General features: G+C 34.8%; 1 protein-coding gene across 2 annotated transcripts in view; it reads right to left on the bottom strand.

Moving 5' to 3' along the window:
- Positions 1 to 23,414, bottom strand: part of CLS (cardiolipin synthase) — a 332,416-nt gene that overhangs the window by 85,949 nt on the left and 223,053 nt on the right. The window contains exon 5 of one of the 2 annotated variants that reach the window (XM_072529831.1): positions 7,866 to 7,883. The exons of the other annotated variant lie outside the window; for it this stretch is intronic. Within the exon in view, the coding sequence (XP_072385932.1) occupies position 7,883 (1 nt within the window). The 3' untranslated portion in view covers positions 7,866 to 7,882. Of the gene's footprint in view, positions 1 to 7,865; positions 7,884 to 23,414 lie in introns of those variants that run through there. 2 annotated transcript variants of the gene reach the window in all.

Below are 23,414 nucleotides of genomic sequence, written 5' to 3'. Positions count from 1 at the left end.
AAAGTGGTCGTTAAAAATTTGGAGACGCCATTTGATATTTAGAGGCACATTTTTCAATACATCTGCAGAATATTATTCTCATAATATCGTTTAAAGAAATACGTAAGCACAAGTACGTACATAAGACAAACTAAGTACGTACTGATGGGACATAAAGTATGTATAATGTACGTACTTTGCTGTACGACGTACGTACTTAATACGTACATAAGACGTACATTTTCCAATTTATGGTACATACCTAGTACGTACTGAAGGTACGTACCTAGTACATACTGTTATGTCTTTATTAATTCTAATTTATTGTTCCTATCTTAATTTACTAAAGGTTCAATATTTATAACACTTACGAATTTAATTTTATTTAAATTTTATTTATATTAATTTATCTTACAATAATTTATATATCCGAGCGTCACATTTAAAATACCCGATCGCGATATCTTCTTTTGACTGACTTCTTTCAATGAAAGCTCCGTTATTATATATGAAAATACAGCTATTCGAGAGTTCAGGCGAATCCCTCTGATTATACTAGAAAGTAAATCGGCCGGGTCATCATTCGACCGGTTTCTGGAAACTTCGAGGCGACCGTTTCAGGTAGATTTCTGCCAACTGATCGAAGGGTCTCGTAGAATCTACAACATATTAGTGAATAAACAACATGTTTACAGGTTTTTAATATGACTCATATTTTTACGCAACATTGCCCCCCTCTTAAAAGATGGTTCCTCCTGGAACCTTGTCGGGACTGGAACTGGAACAGTATGCTGTTATCGGCAACTAGACCCTCTTTGACAACTTCCAGTTGTATAAAAATGACAAGGGACGGTTTTCTCTCCGCACCAGTAACTATGCGGATTGCAACAAACTAACACCTGGACTTCGGTGTCTTTAAAGATCTCCTCTACCATATTTCGGATAACCCTCCAATCTAATTGGCGGCACTCCAACTTTGGCATGGCTAACTTTTGCACGTCGGACTCTAGTACGTGCTCTCTCAATTGAAGTAAGGCTTCCCATACATCTCGGTAGGTAGGTTGGTCACGGGCAGTGTCTTTTGTTACCAGGTAGAAAAGGTAACGTGATGCATCTTGGAGTTTTAAGGTTTTACCGAGAGCTGGCACTTGGCATTGAAGTTCTGTAACTCGACCGAACTTCCTTCGAAAGACGGATGCCAACCTTGGTGCGTCTTTGATACTGGCCGGGATGGTAAGGGCCAGTGAGTAGTCATCGGAAAGCGCGAGTAGATCTTGCCTTTCTTCAGTGGTAACACCATGTCTTGCTTTACCGGTACCTCCATATTCCTCAAACGTGAGGTCAGACACATCTTGGACTTGGTTTACTTCCACTTCTTCATCCACGTCGTGATCACCTTCGAAAGACGTCAGCCGGTTATGGTGTATTATAATCGGCTTTCCCCTCGGAATCTTGCTTATTCGGTAAATGACGTTATTGATCTTCTCCATAATGGGGTATGGACCTTCCCAACACTGCTGCAACTTGGGAGAACAACCTTTTCGCTTTTTGGGATTATAGAGCCAGACTTTGTCGTTCTTCTTAAAACACCCCTTTTCGGCTTGCGTATCGTACCGTTTCTTCATTCGGTCACTAGCGATCTGGAGATGGGAACGGACCAACTCGTGTATATCGTCCATTCTTCTTCGTAATCCAATCACATAATCTTCACCTGCTACATCTTCTCCAGGTCGACACCCAAACTCTGGATTACAAGGTAGTCGCATCTTGCGTCCGAATAGGACCCTGGCTGGTGTCTGGCCTGTTGATTCGTTAACAGCAGATCTATAGGCCATTGTGAAGAACGGAAGATATTGGTCCCAGTCTCGCTGATGATCGGACACCATCTTTGTCAAATACTTGCCAACTGTCCTATTCATCCGTTCTACCATACCATCCGATTGCGGATGATAAGCCGTAGTTCTTGTTTTCTTCATGCCTAGTCTATCACATATTCCTTGAAATAGATCGCTTTAGAAGTTCCTGCCTTGGTCACTATGGATCTCCAAAGGTACTCCAAATCGGCTGATATATTCTTGGATCAACTTATCTGCAACGGTGGCGGCCTTCTGGTCTGGAAGTGCGTAAATCTGGACCCACGTAGTGAAGTAATCCATTACTACCAACATGTACTTGCCTCCATTTTCACTTTCTGGAAATGGCCCTGCAATGTCCAAAGCTATTCTTTCAAACGGGCTTCCAACATTATATTGTCTCATAGGAGCTCTCCTTTTTCGATAAGGCCCGTTACTCGTAGCACAAATAGTACATTTCTTACACCAGTCTTTTACATGGTCGGAACTGTTCATCTAATAAAACCGTTCCCGAATTCGCTGAAGGGTCTTCTTTACACCAAAATGCCCTCCTGATGGACTGTCGTGTACCTGACGAAGTACTTCGGCTATTCTGCTCTTTGGGATCACCAACTGTCTTCTCTTCTCTGAACCGTCATCATTTTCCAGGACTCGTTTGAGCAAGCCATCTTATATGATAAATGAGTCCCACTGGGCTCAATACGTCTTAATTACTGAGCATAGGTTTAATATTTCTTGCCAAGGTGGTCGACGGTTTTCATCTTTTCATTTTAGAATTTTCTGTACAACTGGATCTCTCTCTTGTTCTTCCCTTATCTTGGTAGGCGTCCAGTCGTCGTTGACCATCGTCGTTCTTAGCACTGCTGCTTCCTTGGATTCCGTTTTGTTGCAGTGGGAACACTCTGCTGGGCATGGCCTTCTGGAAAGAGAATCAGCGTTTCTGTGGCTAACTTCGGCCCGGTGCTCAATCTTGAAATCGTATTCTTGGAGTCGTTCGATCCACCTGGCTATCTGACCCTCTGGATTCTTAAACTGCATCAACCACTTAAGGGCGGCATGGTCGGTTCGGATTAAAAACTTCCTTCCATAGAGGTATTGATAGAAGTGCTCTACTGATTTCACTACTGCCAGAAGTTCTCTTCTCGTGACGCAATAATTCCGCTCAGGTTTTGATAGAACTTTTCTAAAATATCCAAGGACTCTTTCCTGTCCTCCTTGAATCTGAGACAGCACTCCTCCAATTCCCACATTACTTGCATCTGTATCTAAGATGAATTCTCCTTCTGGCAGTGGATACCCTAAAATTGGTGCTGTGATTAAATGCTTTTTTAAGGTCTCAAAGGTATTTTGGCAGTCTGTATCCCAGCGGTATTCTCTTGTTTCCTCTGTAAGTCTAATGGTTTAGCGATATCTGCAAACTTCTTAATAAACCTCCGGTAGTAAGTACATAGTCCCAGAAAACTTCTCACTTGGTGTTTGTCAGTTGGTTTTGGCCATTCCTTAATGGAATCGATTTTTCCCTTATCCACGGCCACTCCTTCTTTACTGACTATATGACCCAGATAATTAACTTTACCTTGAAATAGCTGGCACTTCTTGGGGTTTAGCACCAATTAGGCAGCTTTAAGTCGATTAAAAACGTTTTCTAAATTCCTCAAATGATCTTCAAATGTCTCCCCCAAGACGATTATGTCATCTAGATAAACTAGGCATGTTTTCCAAGATAACCCTCTCAACACATTTTCCATAAGCCTCTCAAATGTCGCAGGAGCATTACAGAGTCCAAATGGCATAACGTTGAATTGCCATAATCCAGATCCTGTGGTGAAGGCTGTCTTTTCTTTATATACCGGGTCCATTTCTAACGTATGGTCCTAAAGTTTTGGGAAAAATTTCAAAAGCATATAACTCTGACCACAATAATCTTATAATTTTATTAAATTATTCAACAATGTAACTTAACTATACTTATTATAAATCAAAATTCAAATGACAGACAAGGGACCATTATTTTCGATTTGCCTAATAATTCCCCTGACACGTTGCATCATCCTTTGGACGACCTCGGCGTCAATTTCTCTAATTTTTGTATATATGCGGCGTCTTAACTGTTCCTGATTTTGTGCTTCCCATCCGTTATTATAGACTTTCCGACTTAATATTGCCCAGAACTCTTCAATTGGACGAGCCTGAGGTAGGTTGGGGGGATTGTCTGCTTTCGGTACAAAGGTAATGTTGTTAGTTTCGTACCAGTCCCTTGTGATCCTCGCGTAATGACATGAAGCAAGATCTGGCCAAAAGACTATTTGATCATTTACATGATGTGTGTTCACAAACTGAAGCAATTTAGAGAGACATCTTTGAATATAAATATTTGCGTTTAAGGCTTCGCCTTGAACAAGATCAATGTAGCGCTGTGAGATAAAGTCAGCCTCAGAAATTGCACACCATACCAAAATTTTGTCCTCAAATTTTTTCTTACTTTTGAATTTTATTTCATCAGGTACATTTTCGTAATCGTTCGTGTAAAACCCATCGTTACCCTTCATCTCAGAGTTGGACAAAGTAAAATATTTTTCATCGTCCATCACGATCAACTTGTTGACGAAATCCACTCGCCTTAACGCGCGGCAACATCTCGGAATTCTCTCTAATTGATCCTCTGTGTATTTTGGAGCTTTCCTTTATTTTCCGGTAGATAATATTGTTACTCGATAGGGTCCTGTATACTGTAGTCTTTCCAACATGAAATCTTCTGGCCCGTTTTCGCTGTGAGACCCCAATTTTGTTGTTAGCTGCTTCAATCAGTCTTGCCTCTCTTATATGGTTCAAAATCCGCGGTCGGCCACTTTTACGTAAGTTAACACATGGTATCCCTTCTTTACATTCTCTGATTGTGCGATAAATTGTCGATTTGCTCATGTTTTGATCTCGATAAATATTAACAATATCTCGTTTCGACATTCGCCCAACCAAATTATAAACACCTCGACGAATATCAATTTTATAAGATATTTTGCAAAGCACAAACCAAAATATTCTGCTTTGTTTATTAAATGTCAATAACTGATGACATTTCAATTCCATGGCCTTCTTTGTTAAATGCATTTTGCTTCTCAATCAGACCAGGTGAAATTTTTCCCAAAACTTTAGGACCATACGTTACCTGCCAGTATTCAGACCTCAAATCCAAAGTAGAAAATAATTTACTTCCAGCCAATGTGTCCAATGTGTCATCGATTCGAGGCAGACGATAACTATCTTTCTTGGTAACGTTGTTCAGCAAACGGTAATCCACACAGAACCTCGTTGTTCCGTCTTTCTTCTTAACCAGGACCACCGGAGAGACCCATGGGCTCGTAGAAGGTTCTATTACCCCGTCTTTCTTCATTTCCTGAACAATCGTTTCAGTTTCCTCTCTCTTCGTCTGTGGTAATCGTCAAGCTGTTTAACGAATTGGCTTAGCATTATCAGTATCAATTTTATGTTTAACAACGGTAGTCCTTCCTGTCTCTCCACCTTTCGGTACGAAAATATCACGATACTGCCGAAGAAATTTCCTTAATTTCCTTTTCTCGATCTGATTCAGAGACTGTCCAGCAACTGCAACCATTTGGTCGAATTTGTCGTTGGAATTATCAGATGTTGTCGTCTGACGGATTATAGATGTCACAGGTACACAAGTCCCTACTTTTGTCCCTTTCTTGATGGTTACTGGATAGTCATTGACATTGATAAGTCTCACAGGTATTTCTTTAGCCGAAGTCACCAATTCCTTTCCAATTATGATTCCTCGGCCAACCTCGTCGTCATGGTTCCAAGGCTCCATCATAACAGGTGTTCCTTCGTCCACAATTCCCTGTAGCCGCGCTACTATGATCGTTTCACTTCTCGCAGGCACGACTGTATCTTCTTTAACGGCTGCTTGCATAGTGTTGTCATCATGTGGATGAAGAAATACCTCCTCGTTACCAACTTTGATTACCTTATTCTTAAAATCCAATTGGAATCCATGCGTATTCATTACGTCCATTCCTAATATAACATCCTCTTCGATGTCAGCAACTATAACAGTATGGACGAACTTTTCTGCTCCAATTCCTAATTGTATCTGGATTTCTCCATGAATGTTAGCATTTTCACCCGTAGCGGTCCGAAGTCGCAACCTCGATGGTAACAGTTTCTTTCGGCTGTTTATAACTGTCGGGCGTATAATGGTTCTGGTCGCTCCGGTATCCACCAACAACGTATGCTTTTTACCATTTATGTGTCCATCTACATATACACTATCTTCATGACATTTCAAAGAAGCTATTAGTATAACAGGGTCTTTGGAAAAGTTCTGGGTCGAAGCTGTCCCCCTAAGGCCGACCCGTTCTAGTTTTCCTCATGGTGAGTTTCTTGATTTGCGTCGTACCTAGGATGCTTACAGGAACTTCGTACGTGTCCTATTTCGCCACAATTCCAGCATCTTATGGTCTTCGTTTTCTTGTATGTCATGCTTTTCATCATATTAACTAGCTGGTCAAGTTTATCTTCATCTCCTTCCTCTTTTACAGTCCTAACTTTACTGTACCCGCCAGAGGCCTGCGTAGCTGACTCGTATTCGAGGGCGGCGGATAAGACATCAACCAGGGTCTTGTGACGAGCTAATCGTAGTGTTCTCTGCATTCCATGATCACGAAGACCCTCAATAAACGTTTGAACGGCCAACTTTTCCATCATGTCTTCGGGAGCTGTTGGATAAGCATATCGTACTAATCTGGCAATATCTACCTCATATTCTTAAAGAGCCTCATCTTTTTTTTGTCTTCGATTTTTAAGCTGCGACTGATATACATGCTCCAAGTGTTCGTGGCCATATCGCATATTTAACCATTTCTTAAGTTGTTCGAAATCATCCGTCTCTTCTACGGCTATGGTTTGGAGCACATCTAAGGCATCTCCTTGAAGAGCGATAGTCAGGTTTACAGCCTTTGCTTTTTCAGACCATCCATTCGCTCTTGCAGCTGATTCGAACGGTTTGATGTAGTTGTTCCATGACGATTTTCCGTCGAAAGTTGGGACTTTTACATGAACAAAACCTCCACTTCCTTCAAATTTCGGCCGTGTTTCCAACTTACATTTCGTCTCGTCTTCTTTTGTCTCTACTCTAATTGGATTGTTTCCTCTCTCTGCTGTCCCTGTTTCCTCCAGCTTCTTTTCCATCTCTTTCCATATCTTTTCTTCGAAGGCCAACATATCGGCAGCAACTTGGTTTTTTAACGAAGACATTCTATTGTCGAGGGCCGACATCTCAGAAGTGACTTTAGAGATGTTAGCAGAAACTTTGCTTTCCAGAGAAGAAATCTCGTTAGAAACTTTGTTTTCTAAAGAAGCGATATCGCCGGAAACTTTGTTTTCTAATGATGCAATGTCACCAGAAACTTTGGCCACATCACCAGAAACTTTGGCTACATCAGAAGAAACTTTCGAAATCGACGAGATAACAGCAACATGTTTGTCTTCAAATATATAAGTTTCCGGATCCAAACCTTCTTCTTTTAAAGCGTTCTTTAGACGTTGGACTAAATCAGCCTTTTTCCCGGTAGAAGCTAATTCCCTATCTTCAAGACGCCTTCTTAAATCCGTAACTGTGAGCTCATAAATCGTAGCCATTTCCACAATTTCCACTTATCCCACTTCTGACACCACTGTTATGTCTTTATTAATTCTAATTTATTGTTCTTATCTTAATTTACTAAAGGTTCAATATTTATAACACGAATTTAATTTTTTTAAATTTTATTTATATTAATTTATCTTACCATAATTTATATATCCGAGCGTCACATTTAAAATAACCGATTGCGATATCTTCTTTTGACTGACTTCTTTCAATAAAAGCTCCGTTATTATATATGAAAATTCAGCTATTCGAGAGTTCAGGCGAATCCCTCTGATTATACTAGAAAGTAAATCGGCCGGGTCATCATTCGACCGGTTTCTGGAAACTTCGAAGCGACCGTTTCAGGTAGATTTCTGCCAGCTGATCGAAGGGTCTCGTAGAATCTACAACATATTAGTGAATAAACAACATGTTTACAGGTTTTTAATATGACTCATATTTTTACGTAACAATACTATATATACATATTATGTACAGTACATACTATACACACTTATGATGATTTATGCAAATAAAAGTAAATATAGGTGAATATATCTTTATTATTCATATTTGAAGTACAAAAACAAGCAAAACTTATAAATATTAAAGTTTACCAAATGGTTTTGTTTTAAATATACTTCCTCACCCACAAAATACATTTTTCAGTATGACTATATAAGTTAAAAAACACTCGACTGAATAAGATAACAGGAAACGACACTATAAGCACCAACACCAAAAATAAGTAAAAAAAATCTAAATGAAACTGTCTTGCAATGAATTATCACATCAAAACTGTACTCGAGGTGGAAAATTCTTAACCAAAGAAATTAGGTTAGGTTAACATAACCTAACATAATAAATATGTTTAGCTCTTCTTTCTCATGGTACATACTTAAGACGTAATAGTACGTACTCTTCTGTACGTACTGGTATGTACCGCAGTGTACGTACTTAAAACGTACATTTTACATCATGTACGTACAGTACCAAAATTGTACGTACTCTAAACGTACTGTGCTGTTTGGGAGAGTGGTCCTTAAGTAATTGTACAAAAAGAAACCATAGATTCTGCACTTTAAAATATTGCGATTTAAGTCAAATTGCTTTAATAAAATGTTGATATTAAGAAAGATACAGGGTGTTAAAGTGGAAATTAAAAATTTTAATTTTCACTATAACTTTCATGTTTGTGAACATTTATGTATAAAAATTCATAACTGGGTACTATTGATCATCAGAAATTATAATCTGATGCGTACTTTACTGTAGCTGATAGAGGGCGCCACATATGCCACATATGTGGCATACATTTGCACTTAACTTTTTTGCTTTTTAAGTTACCGGTGTTTGTGATAAAAAATATTAAAGATACATTATTTTACAAAAAAAAAGGTATACTTGTTAATAACTTCAAAACTCAGTATTTTTCGAGATAATCGCATTTTACAAATCAACTACATAATTCAGATTTAACGACATTACTCCAGGCAACGAAAGAAAATTAGACAAAAACATCAACACTTCTGAATTTTGGTATAAAATGCCTTCAATAAAGTTAATAGTTTATTGGAAGAATTGTCATCAAACTTAAGGCGAAATATGTGGTTTATGCAAGATGGTACACCACCACATTATAGAGAGAGGGCAGTGAGAATATACTTAAATACAACTTTCCTGAACGTTAGATTGTTCGTGGTAGTCATATTCCTTGGTCATGTGGTGAGATATTAATATAATTACTTAATGCATAAAAATCCCAAAAGAATACTTATTACTCGTATTATACTTATAATACTTATTATAAATACTGCAGCGGTTTCTTTAGAACCAATAATGCTGTTTGATATAAGACGATCTTTTATGGAATGTATTGACAAATGAATTAAAGAAAATGGTGAACATATCGAACACTTACTTTGACAAAAGTTTAATGTTATTTAGTTTAACTATTTCTTAATTTGGTTTATAAATCAAATATTTTGGTTATGACTTTAATTTGATACAAAACGTAAAATGTTTTATGTAAAATCCAATTATTCTGTTATTTTGTCAAATCCTACTATTCTATCCTGCTAATATATTTATTTTACTTAATATTTCGTTAACTATTAACTTTATTAAAGGCATTTTATACAAAAATTTAGAAGTATTGATGTTTTTGTCTAATTTTCTTTCGTTGCTTGGAGTAATTGCGTTAAATCTGAATTATGTAGTTGATTTGTAAAATGCGATTATCTCGAAAACTGTTGAGTTTTGAAGTTATTAACAAGTATACCTTTTTTTTGTTAAAATAATGTATCTTTAATATTTTATATCACAAACACCGGTAACTTAAAGAGAAAAAAAGTTAAGTGCAAATGTATGCCACATATGTGGCATATGTAGCGCCCTCTATCAGCTACATTAAAGCATGCATCAAATTATAATTTATAATGTTCAATAGTACCCAGTTATGAATTTTGATACATAAATGTTCACAAACATAAAAGTTATAGCGAAAATTAAAATTTTAAATTTCCACTTTAACACCCTGTATCTTTCTTAATATCAACATTTTATTAAAGCAATTTGGCTTAAATCGTAATATTTTAAAGTGTAGAATCTACGGTTTCTTTTTGTACAATTACTTAAGGACCACCCTGTATAGTCACTAAACAGATACAAAGAACGCAAGATCACTGTGCCATTACAAAAACATTTGAAACAGTATATAAACCTAACTCTACCAAGAGAAAATTTTTCGAAGATTATACATCGGTAGCTTACGGTTACAAAAATCTCAAAATTTAATATTGTTTTTTTTTAATTTACAATATTTTTATATAGAGTGCTAGTAATTATGGTATTAACGTATTATTATTTTTTATTTTTCAGATTAAATTACTTTATTTTCCTTATCAAAATAATCTGTTATGGGCCACTCAAGTTATTTATTTTTGGAACCTAAAATGTATACTAAAAAATCGAAAATCTCATAAAAGATGTTTAACAGATCATAAAAAGATGTTTACTGACCCTATATTTTGTATAATTAAAAAAAAAAGATGGTCAAGATAAGCCATAAAAAGATGTCTGTATGAACCACTCCAATTATTTACATTTGAATCCTAAAAGGTATACTAATATAATCTAATAAAAGATGTTCAGCAGACCATAAAAAGATGCTTACTGACCCATATTTTGTATAATTTAAAAAGATGGTCAGGACAAGCCATAAAAAGATGTATGGACCACTCAAATTACTTTATTTTTTGAAACCGAAAATGTATACTAAATAATCCAAAAACTAATAAAAGATGTTCAACAGGTCATAAAAAGATGCTTACTGAACCCTTATTTTTGTATACCCAATTAAAAAAAAAAAAAAGATGGTCAGATAAGCCACAAAAAGAATCTTTTCTGAACCACTCAAATTATTTACTTTTGGAACCTAAAATGTATACTAAATAATCCAAAAACTAATAAAACATGTTCAATAGATCATAAAAGATGCTTATACTGACCCCTTTATTTTTGTAATATTTTAATACTGATTTTTTACATACTAAAATATGTATCGGATAACAGATAAGCATACCTTCACCTCCATACTAACTGTTTGTCCCATGGACGTATAAATTTATACGTCCATGGTTTGTCCCATACTAATATTACCCCTTCCCGGTAGTCACTGAATCATGCCTTCTCGTGGCGACTACTGTTAAAAGCAAAATTTAGTTATTTTAGAAATATACATTATTGTTTCTGAAAATTTTACAATTTTATGGAAAAGCTTACATAAAGTGAGAAAAGAACTATAACAAATGAATTTTGCTTGAACCAAATTGATTAAAAGTCCGAGCCCTTACATTTTGTTGTTATAGCTATACTTCAATAGCTAGGAACCACTACTGAACGTAACAATTAAATTTATCAACCAGAGTACAGTTTATTATAAGACAGAAACACTTAATATTTAAACCTTATCTTTACAGACACTACATGTAGCCAACATAGATTGATTTTTTTGAGTATAGCCAAGCCGTAAACAAATATAGAGACGATTGATGTGTCTAATAGCCCAGCACACAAAAGCTGGTAGAATGTAAGTTGCCTATAAAATTTTTCATATTATATAATTATGTAAAATCACATAGATCAGTGGTTCTCAACCTTTTTGAGTAATGTACTCTTTTTTTTTTATTAGTTGTGGTACTACCTAACTTAAATAAAACAGTATTTTAACAATGCCCTCGTGTGTTAATTTTAGACTCACCTACTAAACTTATAACGTAAAATATTATTATTTTTTGTTATTTTATGTGGATTTGATTTTAGCTGTTTTTGCGTACCAACGCAAAATAATGATATATACCACCAGTGGTTGAGAACCTCTGGACATAGATGATTCTTCTCTAAGGAACTATATCTTTATCTAAACATGTAACTGTTGTATAATTTCTAAAATTAAAAGTGCAAAATCAATTTTAATTGCTATTGTAATGATTTTAGGTTACTTGTCACTATTGAATGGATATCTATCAACCAAAAAAGTTGAATAATGTATGGCTTGATAGACCGTATACAGACTATGCTGACAACCTATCACATAATATTATAATAAAACTAGCTGACCCGGCAAACGCTGTTTTGCCTTATAAATTATTTCTAGTTTCTAGATAAATTCTAGTGTAGACAAAAAGTTCCTTACTTATTATAAGTGTGTAAGTATGTGGTATATGCGTGAAATGGGCGAGGAGCGCTATGAACGATAAGGGAATATAAAAATAACAAACACCAAACAATATTATTTTCAAGTTATCATAGTTTATTACTTAAAATTACATATCACATATTAATTACGATAGTAACCCTAACAAACAAAATTAATTTCTTAATGCTATAGCGTGGACAATATTTTTTGTTAGCCCATCTTTAGCGAGCACAAACTGGATCTCAAGAGCATGCTACGTACAATTGTCCGTGTGAAAAACATGGTGTACTCAAATCTAAGCCACAAATAGACATCGTTTGGCCTTGGGATTTGTTGATTGTCATTGCAAATGCCAATCTAATCGGAAACTGAATTCGTTTGAATTGAATTGGCACATCTGTAGGTATGATAGGAATCCGTGGTATTAATATATTTTCACCTTTGAACTTGCCATTTTAAATGCTGGCTTCGATAACGTTTTTCATCAATTTTCGAATGACTAATCGCGTACCGTTGCACAGCAGTAGCGGGTTTAAATTATGAAGCAAGATAATTGGAGATCCAGCTTTCAATTGTAAATTATGCAGTGGCATGCCTGGCAAATCCAGTGAGTTCAAAAATTCTGTGGGAAAATTGACAGCTTCGCTGGTATCGCAAACAGTATCAATAGATTTGTATGATACCAACTTCCCTGGCAACAACTGTTGTATCTTCAAATTTAAATTGTTGACGTCTGCATTTTTTGCTGCTAAAATAGCTCTTTCTGCAAGCCACTCATGATTTATGTACTGTGTGTGTACATCAGGAAATATTTGTTCAATAAGCGTATCTTGCGAATCAACGATTGTGCAGAAATCGGTCGGTAATTTTACGTATTCAGTTTTATCTGTAGCAACTTTTCCATCACCGATATCTAAGAGTTGTTTTGAGAATGTTTCAGCGGATGGATCTTGAAGCATTTGAACGCGCTTATTTACTTTCAGCTGTACTTTTTCAACATTACGCCACAATGGAGATGATTCTAAGCAAGCGTTGATCTCATCAGCGTATGTTGAACGTGGAATGACGGGAAGTGTTTGTCTAAAATCACCTGAAAGCACCAACAGAGTGCCGCCAAATAGTTTGTCGTTGTTCTTAATATCTTTCAATGTCCTGTTTAACGCCTCAATTGAATGTTTGTGTGCCATAGTACGTTCATCCCAGATGATAATTTTACACTGTTTTAGCACGGTAGCCATGGACGATTGTTTTTTAATGTTACACACTGCGTCAGGGTTATTTTGAATATTTAGTGGCAGCTTAAATACTGAATGAGCCGTTCTGCCTCCATCCAATAAAGTTGCCGCAATGCCCGATGATGCAACGGCCAATGCGATGATATTATTTGATCGTATTTCAGCAAGAATTAGTGAAATAAGGAATGTTTTGCCAGTTCCACCCGGTGCATCCAAAAAGAAGAACCAACCTTGTCCTGCTGAAACTGCGAGCAAAATGCGGTCATAAATGGTTCTTTGTTCGTCATTCATTAGTGGGATATTGCGAGTAACAATCGCTGCCATTTCTACAGTGTTGTACTGCAGTTCACGATTCATTTCAGTGTTAATTAAATCAGATGCAGTTCGATTTGGCGAATTCATACCGAAATGAGTGAGTGATAAGTTGGTAATGACAATGCAGAGATCCTCAATAGCAATAAATGCTTCATTGTACATAGCGTCGCTGAGTGTTATCGTTACATCGTTGCACCGTGTACGATGTTGATGCAATATATCATCAGCCATTGAATCTTTGTGATTATCCCACAATATCTGTGCTCGAGCTGGGAAACATGTAGTCAACACTATAGCGAATAGTAGACGAATTTGTACTGCTGTACAGTTCAATGCAGCTTCAGCAAGCATACACTCCCACTGGTTATCATCTTCCAGCAAGCCGAGTGCAAGGCATGCGTCTTTATACGTTGGATACTGTTGCCCATTCACTTTACGTATATCTTGAAATGATAATGGGCCAGTAACATTAACCAACAACAGTCGAAGATAAAAGCACTCAGTGTGTCTAGGATTAACTGTAAATAATCGCCCCAAACGTTCGATTTAAATAAATTGAGACATGCATCAACTGGTGAGCCTTGCTTTCATATCATCCAAAATCATCCATACTATTACACAATTCAAACAATGCTGTGAGTGTAGTTTTAGGTGGATTTGTAGCACGATCAATCACTGTCTCGTTCGTGAAAAATACACGCTGACCGTTTTCAAGATGAACGGCTAAATGAACAACTACTGGATCCCGTTCATGAATTGGAAAACCGAAGATACGCCAAGCAGCTTCATTGGAGCTGATGTACCGTCCAATTTGGTAGAGCGTAATTTCATCGTTTTTATTCATTGGAGGAGCATTTACATTAGTATTTTCTACTCTAAACACAGCCATATCACTGCCTTTATAGACATACTTGCAAATATATTTGATGCTCTTCACAGAACTGCAAAACTCAACATTAATATGATCATTGTATGTCTTGCTTAGCAGAGGTGAATACGGCACCACCCAACGATTGTCAATATCAATGTCTGTGTTGCTGATATTTTTAATAAATGAGTATCCGCCATTATCGGGACTTCTTCGACGATATATTGGATATCCGTCGGTATTTGTTATCGTATCATTACTGAAATCTTTAGGGAAATTTTTAGTACATTTTCCATCTGCCATGCAAGACGACGAAAGATGTAGAGTACCACATGGACCATGGATCATGTTTGCTGTAACAATATCAAACAGCACTTGGTCAGTAGACGGATCTGGAATTTCCGCAGAAATGATACTATCGATTTCTTCAGGACGGATTTTGTCGATTAACCAAACCAAAATGTGCGCATGAGGTAATCCCCTCTTTTGCCATTCAACTGAATACAGCCAGCAACGTTTGGAACCAAATACATGTAATTCAGTAATGTAACTTATTAGAGACTTCAACTTTTGTCTGAATATACGTGCTGTAATGTCATGACGATGTATTGTATTTTGACCAGGCAATAGCAAAGATGTAATCTCTGGCCATTTTGGATTACATGTGAACGTGATAAATAAACACGGTCGTCCATATTCGCGCACGTAAGCCATAGCATCCTGTATATATTCTTGTATATGACGTGGACTGCCTATATACGATGATGGTAAAATGACTGAGTTACCAATTTCGGCGACATCGGCGTTGTTGTTAATAGCGTCTCGTAAGTGAATGTACTCTTCCGCACGCAGCTTGAGTTGATTATATCGTAAGTATAGTAGTCGTTCGCCCTCTATCTTCGCGTACATGTCGACAATGAATTGTTGACAAAGCTCAAGACATCGTAGAATGACGTTGTCCAGGCCGCGCCGAATCATTAATCGGTACGCATAATAATCTTTCGAGCTAACGTTCTTGTTTGTTTTAGCTCCTGTAATAATATATTTATGATTATTAATTTAAATTAATTCCGTTCAATAATTTAATTGTTTTGTTAAATGGTTAATGATAAATGAAGTACCTGACACGGGATCTCGTTGTTTTATGTTTATGCAATATCCGTCTTGCCCCTTCCAGAATATTAGCGGATATTGGAGAGCATCATATAAACGATGTGTATCAGCAATGAACTGAAGATTATTATTTCTTCTACGAATCACAATTTCTCGTGTACCTGTACGATCGCCAACCATGATTCCAGCAACGTCTTCAACGACAGGTGCATTGAATCTACGTATATGTTCTCCAGCTGGTGTTTTATCAGGGTTAATGACAATAGCATGATTATCGCTTTGTAATTTGTGCATGTGTGATTTGAATATTTTCAACAATTCATTGTACTCGTTCAATAGAGCGTCCAAGTCGCTGACGATGCGCCTGGCAAAAAATGAATCAAGGTTATTATAGTCACAATATCGCCTCCCATAAAGTAAATTTGTAAAAATTTATGTGGTTCGTTTGGCATTGGCAGCAATGAGCCCATTTTATGATAAACTTTGCCTCTGATTTTGAATGTATAATTGTATTGTTGACCATTAGCATTAGTATTTCGAACTATTTCTGTTGCTCCAAACGATGTCATTTGAAAGCAGGAATTGAATGTTCGAATTGACTTCAGGAATACGTTAGAATCTGGATCCGTGCCGATAAGTAAACCATTCAATGGTTCAGGTGGTGTTTCAATTTCAGGTAGTTGCACTTTTCCTGGCGCGCAACACATCCCAGGTGGCTCATTTTTGAATTTGAGAGCATGACCATGCGGACATTCCTTATCCATAGCACCAATTACCACTTTTGAATGAGCATAATATTCAATATCGGGCTCGTACTGGAATGCTAGACGCAAAAATGAATCAGATGTAAATGCACGATGTACCTGTTGGCGTTGTTGGTCATATGTTCTGCGTCTATTAACCGTAAAACGGCGTGATTGTCGTTGTTCTAAACGTATAACTTCATTGTGCTCAGCTCGTGTATCTTCTAATTGTTCTTGACGCAATTGCTGAATGCTCACACGTGCATCAGCATTTTGTTGCTGGACTTGTTCTTCGATTCTTTGGGATCTTTTATCTCTCATACTTCTGGACCTACTTGTATTACGGCTCAAATCAGCCCCTTTACGTTTTCTTGGCATTGCTCACTGTACAAAACACATAAATAGAATTAATGAAATTACTTAATGATGGAAAACGTTATAATTATAATTACGGCCAGGATTATAGCGAAAATATTAGTTTTATGAAAAAAAATTTGAAACAATAGTTACAATAATAACAACAATAAAAAATTCAAATAATTATATAAAAAAAGTATACTTACAACACAAAAGTCGTTGTTGGTTGGAGCTCGTGACACGTGTTGAGTACTTTTAAGGTTATGTAAATCACTTGTTTAAATAAAACTTCATTAACTGATCTAATCGTGCCAAATACACTTAAAATTAATAATTTTATTATCATGAATAAAATAGTAATAATTAATAGTTATTATAAGTTACACAGAAATAGAAAATTGATAATTGTGAACGTTACTACTACACTTGATGCATAAATAATAATCATGGATGGCCGAAAACTGTGTAGGGAGTGAGAGAAGTCTTGTGTGAGTGAAACAGGAGACCGGCTTTAGTTTATGGTATAGTGTGGCATTTCACTCACCAGTAAAGGTGCAGCAAATTTGAAGAATCTAAGATTGGTAACACTAAGCATATATCAGGATTAAACTTTAATAATAAAAATAAATGTTTATTTTCTTAAAAAACATTGTAGATTTTTTATCGAAGTACAGTTAAAAACACTATAATTGATCAGTTATCGAGCGAGATGAAAAATGATTAAATTATTAAAATAACCATAAAAAATAGGGGTTGATGATAAAAAAGTAAAAGTTTAGGGTTGTATGTATTTTTTAATGCAACATTATAAAAAAACAAAAATAAAAAATTTCGTCGAAAAATTAAAAAAAAAATTAAGGGTGAACAACCCTTATCACTTAGGGGTATGAAAAATAGATAGTAGCCGATTCTCAGACCTATTGAATGCGCATATAAAATTTGGTAAAGATCGGTAAAGCCGTTTCGGAGGAGTACAGTAACTAACATTATGACAGGGAAATTTTATATATTAGAAGATTGTATGTTAATTACTTTTTAAATAAAACACATTTTTTATGTTTTTTTATTTCAAGCCTTTCCAGCTCTACGCCTTAAATTTCTAAAAACAAAGTATTTTGATCCATTATTATGTAAATCGGCAGTCAATTATCACTAATGTTTTTATTCGTAAATCAAATGTTTGATGTTTTCCATATTCTTGAGTTATCCGGTTTCTTCCTCTCTCTTTTCTTTAATATTTTTGATCCATCTTCGTGGTCTTCCTATTGTTTCTGTGCTATTTCCCCTATATTTTTGTTTTCTTTAATCATCAATCTGGCTAATTAATAAAATAAACTACTTTCATATTTAACCTTTATTTCCTCCGATTATATTATTACTAAAAAGTACAAATTCAAATACCATCTCTTAACATTAAATCCTATCTATCTTCTGTCAGTTCTCTTCTTATTAGAAAGAGGACAGAAAGGAGGTTTTTAGCGATTCACAATACCCTCCCTCGTTAAAAACCTTTCAAGCATAGAAAATTCTTAAATGTAGAGAAACTCATTACGAGTAGGCCTTTTGTAAGCCCATCAGCTTGTTGCTCTTTAGAACTAATATACCTTAAATCTAAAATTCCCTTCTCTACACACTCAATAACAAATCGATACTTTAAATCCATATGCTTCACTCTCTTGTTATTTCCCTGATTTTTCACAAGTGCTAAACACCCTTGGTTATCTTCAAAAATTGTTATTTGTTTTACTTCAATATTTAAATCAATTAATAATTTTCTCATAAATAAATTTTCTGTAACACAAGCACATAAAGCTACTAGTTCAATTTCTGTTGTTAATAAAGTTATACAGTTTTGTTTTCTTGTTACCCATGATACTACATTTCCAAATAACTTTATTACATAACCAGTAACTGATTTTCGATCAATTCAGTCACTTCCCCAATCAGAATCTACAAAACTTACCATTGACTAACCAACTATTACCTTTTTAAATGAGTCCATATTTCATCCGATGCCTTGTCTTGGTATCAAGAGAAATAATTAAGAGCGAAACATATGTCAAGTCGACTACCTAACATAAGATACATTATTAATTGTCTCACAGGTTTATTTGAATTATTATTATCACTGCATGTCAAATTCAATTTTGGATCAGGAATTCAATTGAAGCAGGATTGCAAGAATCCATACCAAACTTTCTTAAGATCTGTTTAATATATCTTGTCTGACTAATATGTAAAATACCTTTGTCTCTATCATAGTTTATTTCTAAACCAAGAAAATATTCAAGTTTACCCTTATCCTTCAATTCAAACTTTTTCATTAACTGCTTTACAATATAGTTTATAAAATCATTATCAGGACCACAAACTATTATATCATCTACATAAATTAAATGATATGTTGCAAAATTATCATTACTTGTAATATATAAACAAAAATCATTCTCGGACCTTATAAATCCAATTTCAAGTAAATAAGTGTTAATTTCCTAGTTCTAACATTTTGATGATTGTTTTAACCCATACAATGTTTTATTCAACCTATATACTTCATTTTTACATTCTACTCCCTCTGGCGAATATATATAGACTTCTTCTTCCAAAGTTCCATTCAAGAGTGCTGACATAACATCTAGTTGTCTGAAATAAAATGAAAATTGATTTCCAATAGCTAAGATCGTTCTAATGGTGGTCATTTTCGCTACTGGAGAATAAATTTCTTCATAATCTGTTCCCTTCTCTTGTGCAAATCCTCGAACTACTAATCGAGCCTTATATTTATCAAATTTACTCTCTTCAAAAGGTTTAAAAAGATATACCCATTTCGTATCCAAAATATTCTTTCCAACGGTTTTTTTACCGACTATGTCCCAGGTACCATTTTTATTTATCAAATCAATCTGAATCATCCTGAAAACCTCTTTGACTCTGAAAATTTGATCTGTAATTGTTACCTCTATTTGACCCATTTCCTCTAAAATACTCTTGCTCGACATTCTCTTTTATAATGGCCTCTTTTTCCACACCTATAACAAGATGTGTCAACATTGAAAGCAACTTGTTCAGCACCAACTACTCGACTTGCTCTTGTACATCTTTTTTCTTCTTCACTCAATAACCTTTTCTTTACCTCTTCATATGATAATACACCAGACGCTAAATTTTCGATAACTTTTACCACTGTTTCATAGGATTTTGTCAAAGTTAACAGCAAATTACATATTATATCTTGATCTTCAATTTTTACCCCAGTGGCTCTTAACTGTCTCATGATTTCCTCAAATTCACCAATAAATCGTTCCAATGACTCACCCTCTTTCAATTTCATGGACAGCAACTTTCTTTTTAGGAACAGTTGTCCTGTCCTGGTAGACCCTTTTTCTCATATTTTGCTTCTAAACTTTTTCACATATGGTACGCCTGTTCTTTGTCCCGCAATATCTCTAATTGTGTATCGCAAACACATTGAACAATTATTGATTTGGCTTTATTGTTCATTTTTTGGAATTTTCTGATTTGAAATTTCGTTCTCGCTTAAACCTGTTGTGATTGTTTCGCCTTTTACACACTCTAATACATCATTTTCTGCCAATATTATTTCCATCCGAAACTACCATGATAAGTAATTTTCACCTGTTAGGGCCTCAATATTATACCAAAGAATATAGACGCTTATATATATATATATATATATATATATATATATATATATATATATATATATATATTTATATATATATATATATATATATATATATATATATATATATATATATATTTATATATATATATATATATATATATATATATATATATATATATATATATATATAACCGTCTATATTCTTTGATTATACATTTTTCTTTGTTCCATCGTGTACATGTGTATTTAACCTATATTCGCTTTTTGATACCTTATTATTTTTCCACAAGGAAACAAAGTTCCTGTATTTGGCTGTATACCATATATTAAAAAAATTTTGAATAAAATCCTTTATAAAAAGGTATATAAAAAACCCAGTTGGGCTATGTTGAATTAACAAAACGTTTTCGGAATAAGTATTCCATCATCAGTGTCCTAAAATAGTATTTAACCACTTCATTAAAAAGAACATGAAATAATTTAAGTTTTGACTAAGGTTAATGTAATATGTGGTTAATACTTACTATTTAATACATAGATGTAGCCACTAAATATGTGGGTAAAAACCCTTTAAAAATTATTAAATGAAGGAATACTTATTCCGAAAACGTTTTGTCAATTCAACATAGCCCAACTGGGTTTTTTATATACCTTTTTATAAAGGATTTTATTCAAAACTTTTTTTATTATTTTTCATCCGTGAACTGGGCCATAACCTTTTGTTTTCTTTAATCATCAATCTGGCTAATTAATAAAATAAACTACTTTCATATTTAACCTTTATTTCCTCCGATTATATTAGATTACTAAAAAGTACAAATTCAAATTACATATCTTAACATTAAATCCTAACTATCTTCTGTCAGTTCTCTTCTTCTTATTAGAAAGAGGACAGAAAGGAGGTTTTTAGCGATTCACAATACTTACCACATGTCATTTAGATTTTGCGGTAGCTTTAATCTGTTTTGTTCTTATATCTTCGTTTCTCATATGATCTCTTAAGCTTACATTTTATCATAAGTCTCTCAATAGCTCGTTAAGTTGTTCTAAGTGTTTTGAGAGGATGGTTACTAAGTATAATGGTTTCCAAGTCGTGACAGGAAGGATACATGTATCAAAAACTTTTCTCTTTTTAAATTAAGTGGATCTTTTATAATAAAGCTGAGTTTATCTACTACTGATTTTCTTTTTTATTTTATACCCCGTACATATTGTTCAATCCTCCTATCGTTAAGAGTCTACTTCCTCAGCTAACATTACCTCAATTTTCTCACTATGTTAGTCCTACTATCCTCAATGCTTAAGCCTGTTAACATTTTTTGTATCACCTGTACACAAGTGCTAATTAGTACAATGTCATCTGCAAGTCGCAAGTGATAGCGTTAAGTATCTTTTTGTTTCCATTCCAGTTGTTTTTTTTTAAATATCCTTTAAATCAATCAATTGTAAATAACTTGGACCATATCGTGTCTCCTTGTCTGACTCCTCATTAAATTGCAATATTAATTTTTTCACTTATTTTAACTTTTAAATGTTGCTTTCCTGTAAATGTTTTTTAAAAACAAAAAGAGAAATCAAACGATTTCTACTTAGCGAAACCGAATTCAAATCTTAACCACTGTGTTTCCTAAAATTTGCGAAACAAACAGCTGGATAAATTACTCGGCAAGGGAATCTAAAATTGCATTCCACAAGCCGTTCATCCTAGTCAAAATTCGTAGTGAATTCAGTTTCTGGTACTTCCAACGAAGTAAATGACAAAACAGAATGACGGTATTAGATTTTTGTTTTGATACAGTGCAGCAACAACCGCTGATACGTATTTCGACCTTCTTAGGTCTCTTCAGAATGGTATAGTCACTGCTCTGAACCAAAACAAAAATCTCTCCCGTCCTAGACAATAGTTATTAAAATAACTATATACGCCATAACTACGAGTAATTTATCCAGCTGTTTGTTTTGCAAATTTTAGGAAACACAGTGGTTAAGATTTGAATTCGGTTTCGCTAAGTAGAAATCTTTTGATTTCTCTTTTTGTTTTTAGATGGCGTAGTTACGTCCGTATATAGTTATTTTAATAACTATTGTCTAGGACGGGAGAGATTTTTGTTTTGGTTCAGAGCAGTGACTATACCGTTCTGAAGAGACATAAGAAGGTCGAAATACGTATTAGCGGTTGTTGCTGCACTGTATCAAAACAAAAATCTAATACCGTCATTCTGTTTTTTAAAAACTTTTTATATCGGGAGGAAGGGGCTATTCTGCCATTATCTAATGCATGAACTACTATTGCCCATTGTTCTATGAAATCGCAAGCTTTATTAAAAATGCCGACTTGAGTGGAATTTTTCCGAGTATGTGTGATGATCATTTGTACTCTATCCTTTGTAGAATTCGTCGTTGGTATAAGTTTAATTTGTTATAACCTTTGTTAAAAAATTTACATGGGTGTGATAAAAAGACTAATTGGTTGGTTCATGTTTATTCGATCTCTCTTCTTGTGTGTTGTACCATGACTATGGAATTTGTTGGGCATCTGTTAAGGATTTTTATTGATTCTAGAGTTATCCACCTATTTTGTTATACACCTATTAAATTATCCATTTAAAATCCTGTACCGTGGTTTACCATTATATATCAAATTAATATTGCCGGGTCAATGATACGACAATTGCTGGTTTTCGTTTATTAGTACTAATTAATAACTTTCTTTTATAATAGATAATTTTTATTTAAAAAAAATATAAATGAGTTGTTACCGCACTGATTTATTTCGAGAACCTAACCTGCTATTTTTTTTCTATCTCTTAGTTATAATTCAACTTAGTCACTTAATTTGTCAGCAATAAAAACGAGGAGTACCTATGTTTTAAATTCCTACACAGCTGCTAACCGGATTATATTATTATACTCTTTTGAGCGCATAACATTAATCGCTCGTGGTGTCGCGTGTCGTTTT

Source organism: Diabrotica undecimpunctata, chromosome 4 (assembly GCF_040954645.1).
Source record: "Diabrotica undecimpunctata isolate CICGRU chromosome 4, icDiaUnde3, whole genome shotgun sequence".
Taxonomy (NCBI): domain Eukaryota; kingdom Metazoa; phylum Arthropoda; class Insecta; order Coleoptera; family Chrysomelidae; genus Diabrotica; species Diabrotica undecimpunctata.
The sequence above is the reverse complement of the archived record's forward strand: the minus strand, read 5'-3'. Positions and strand labels throughout refer to the sequence as shown.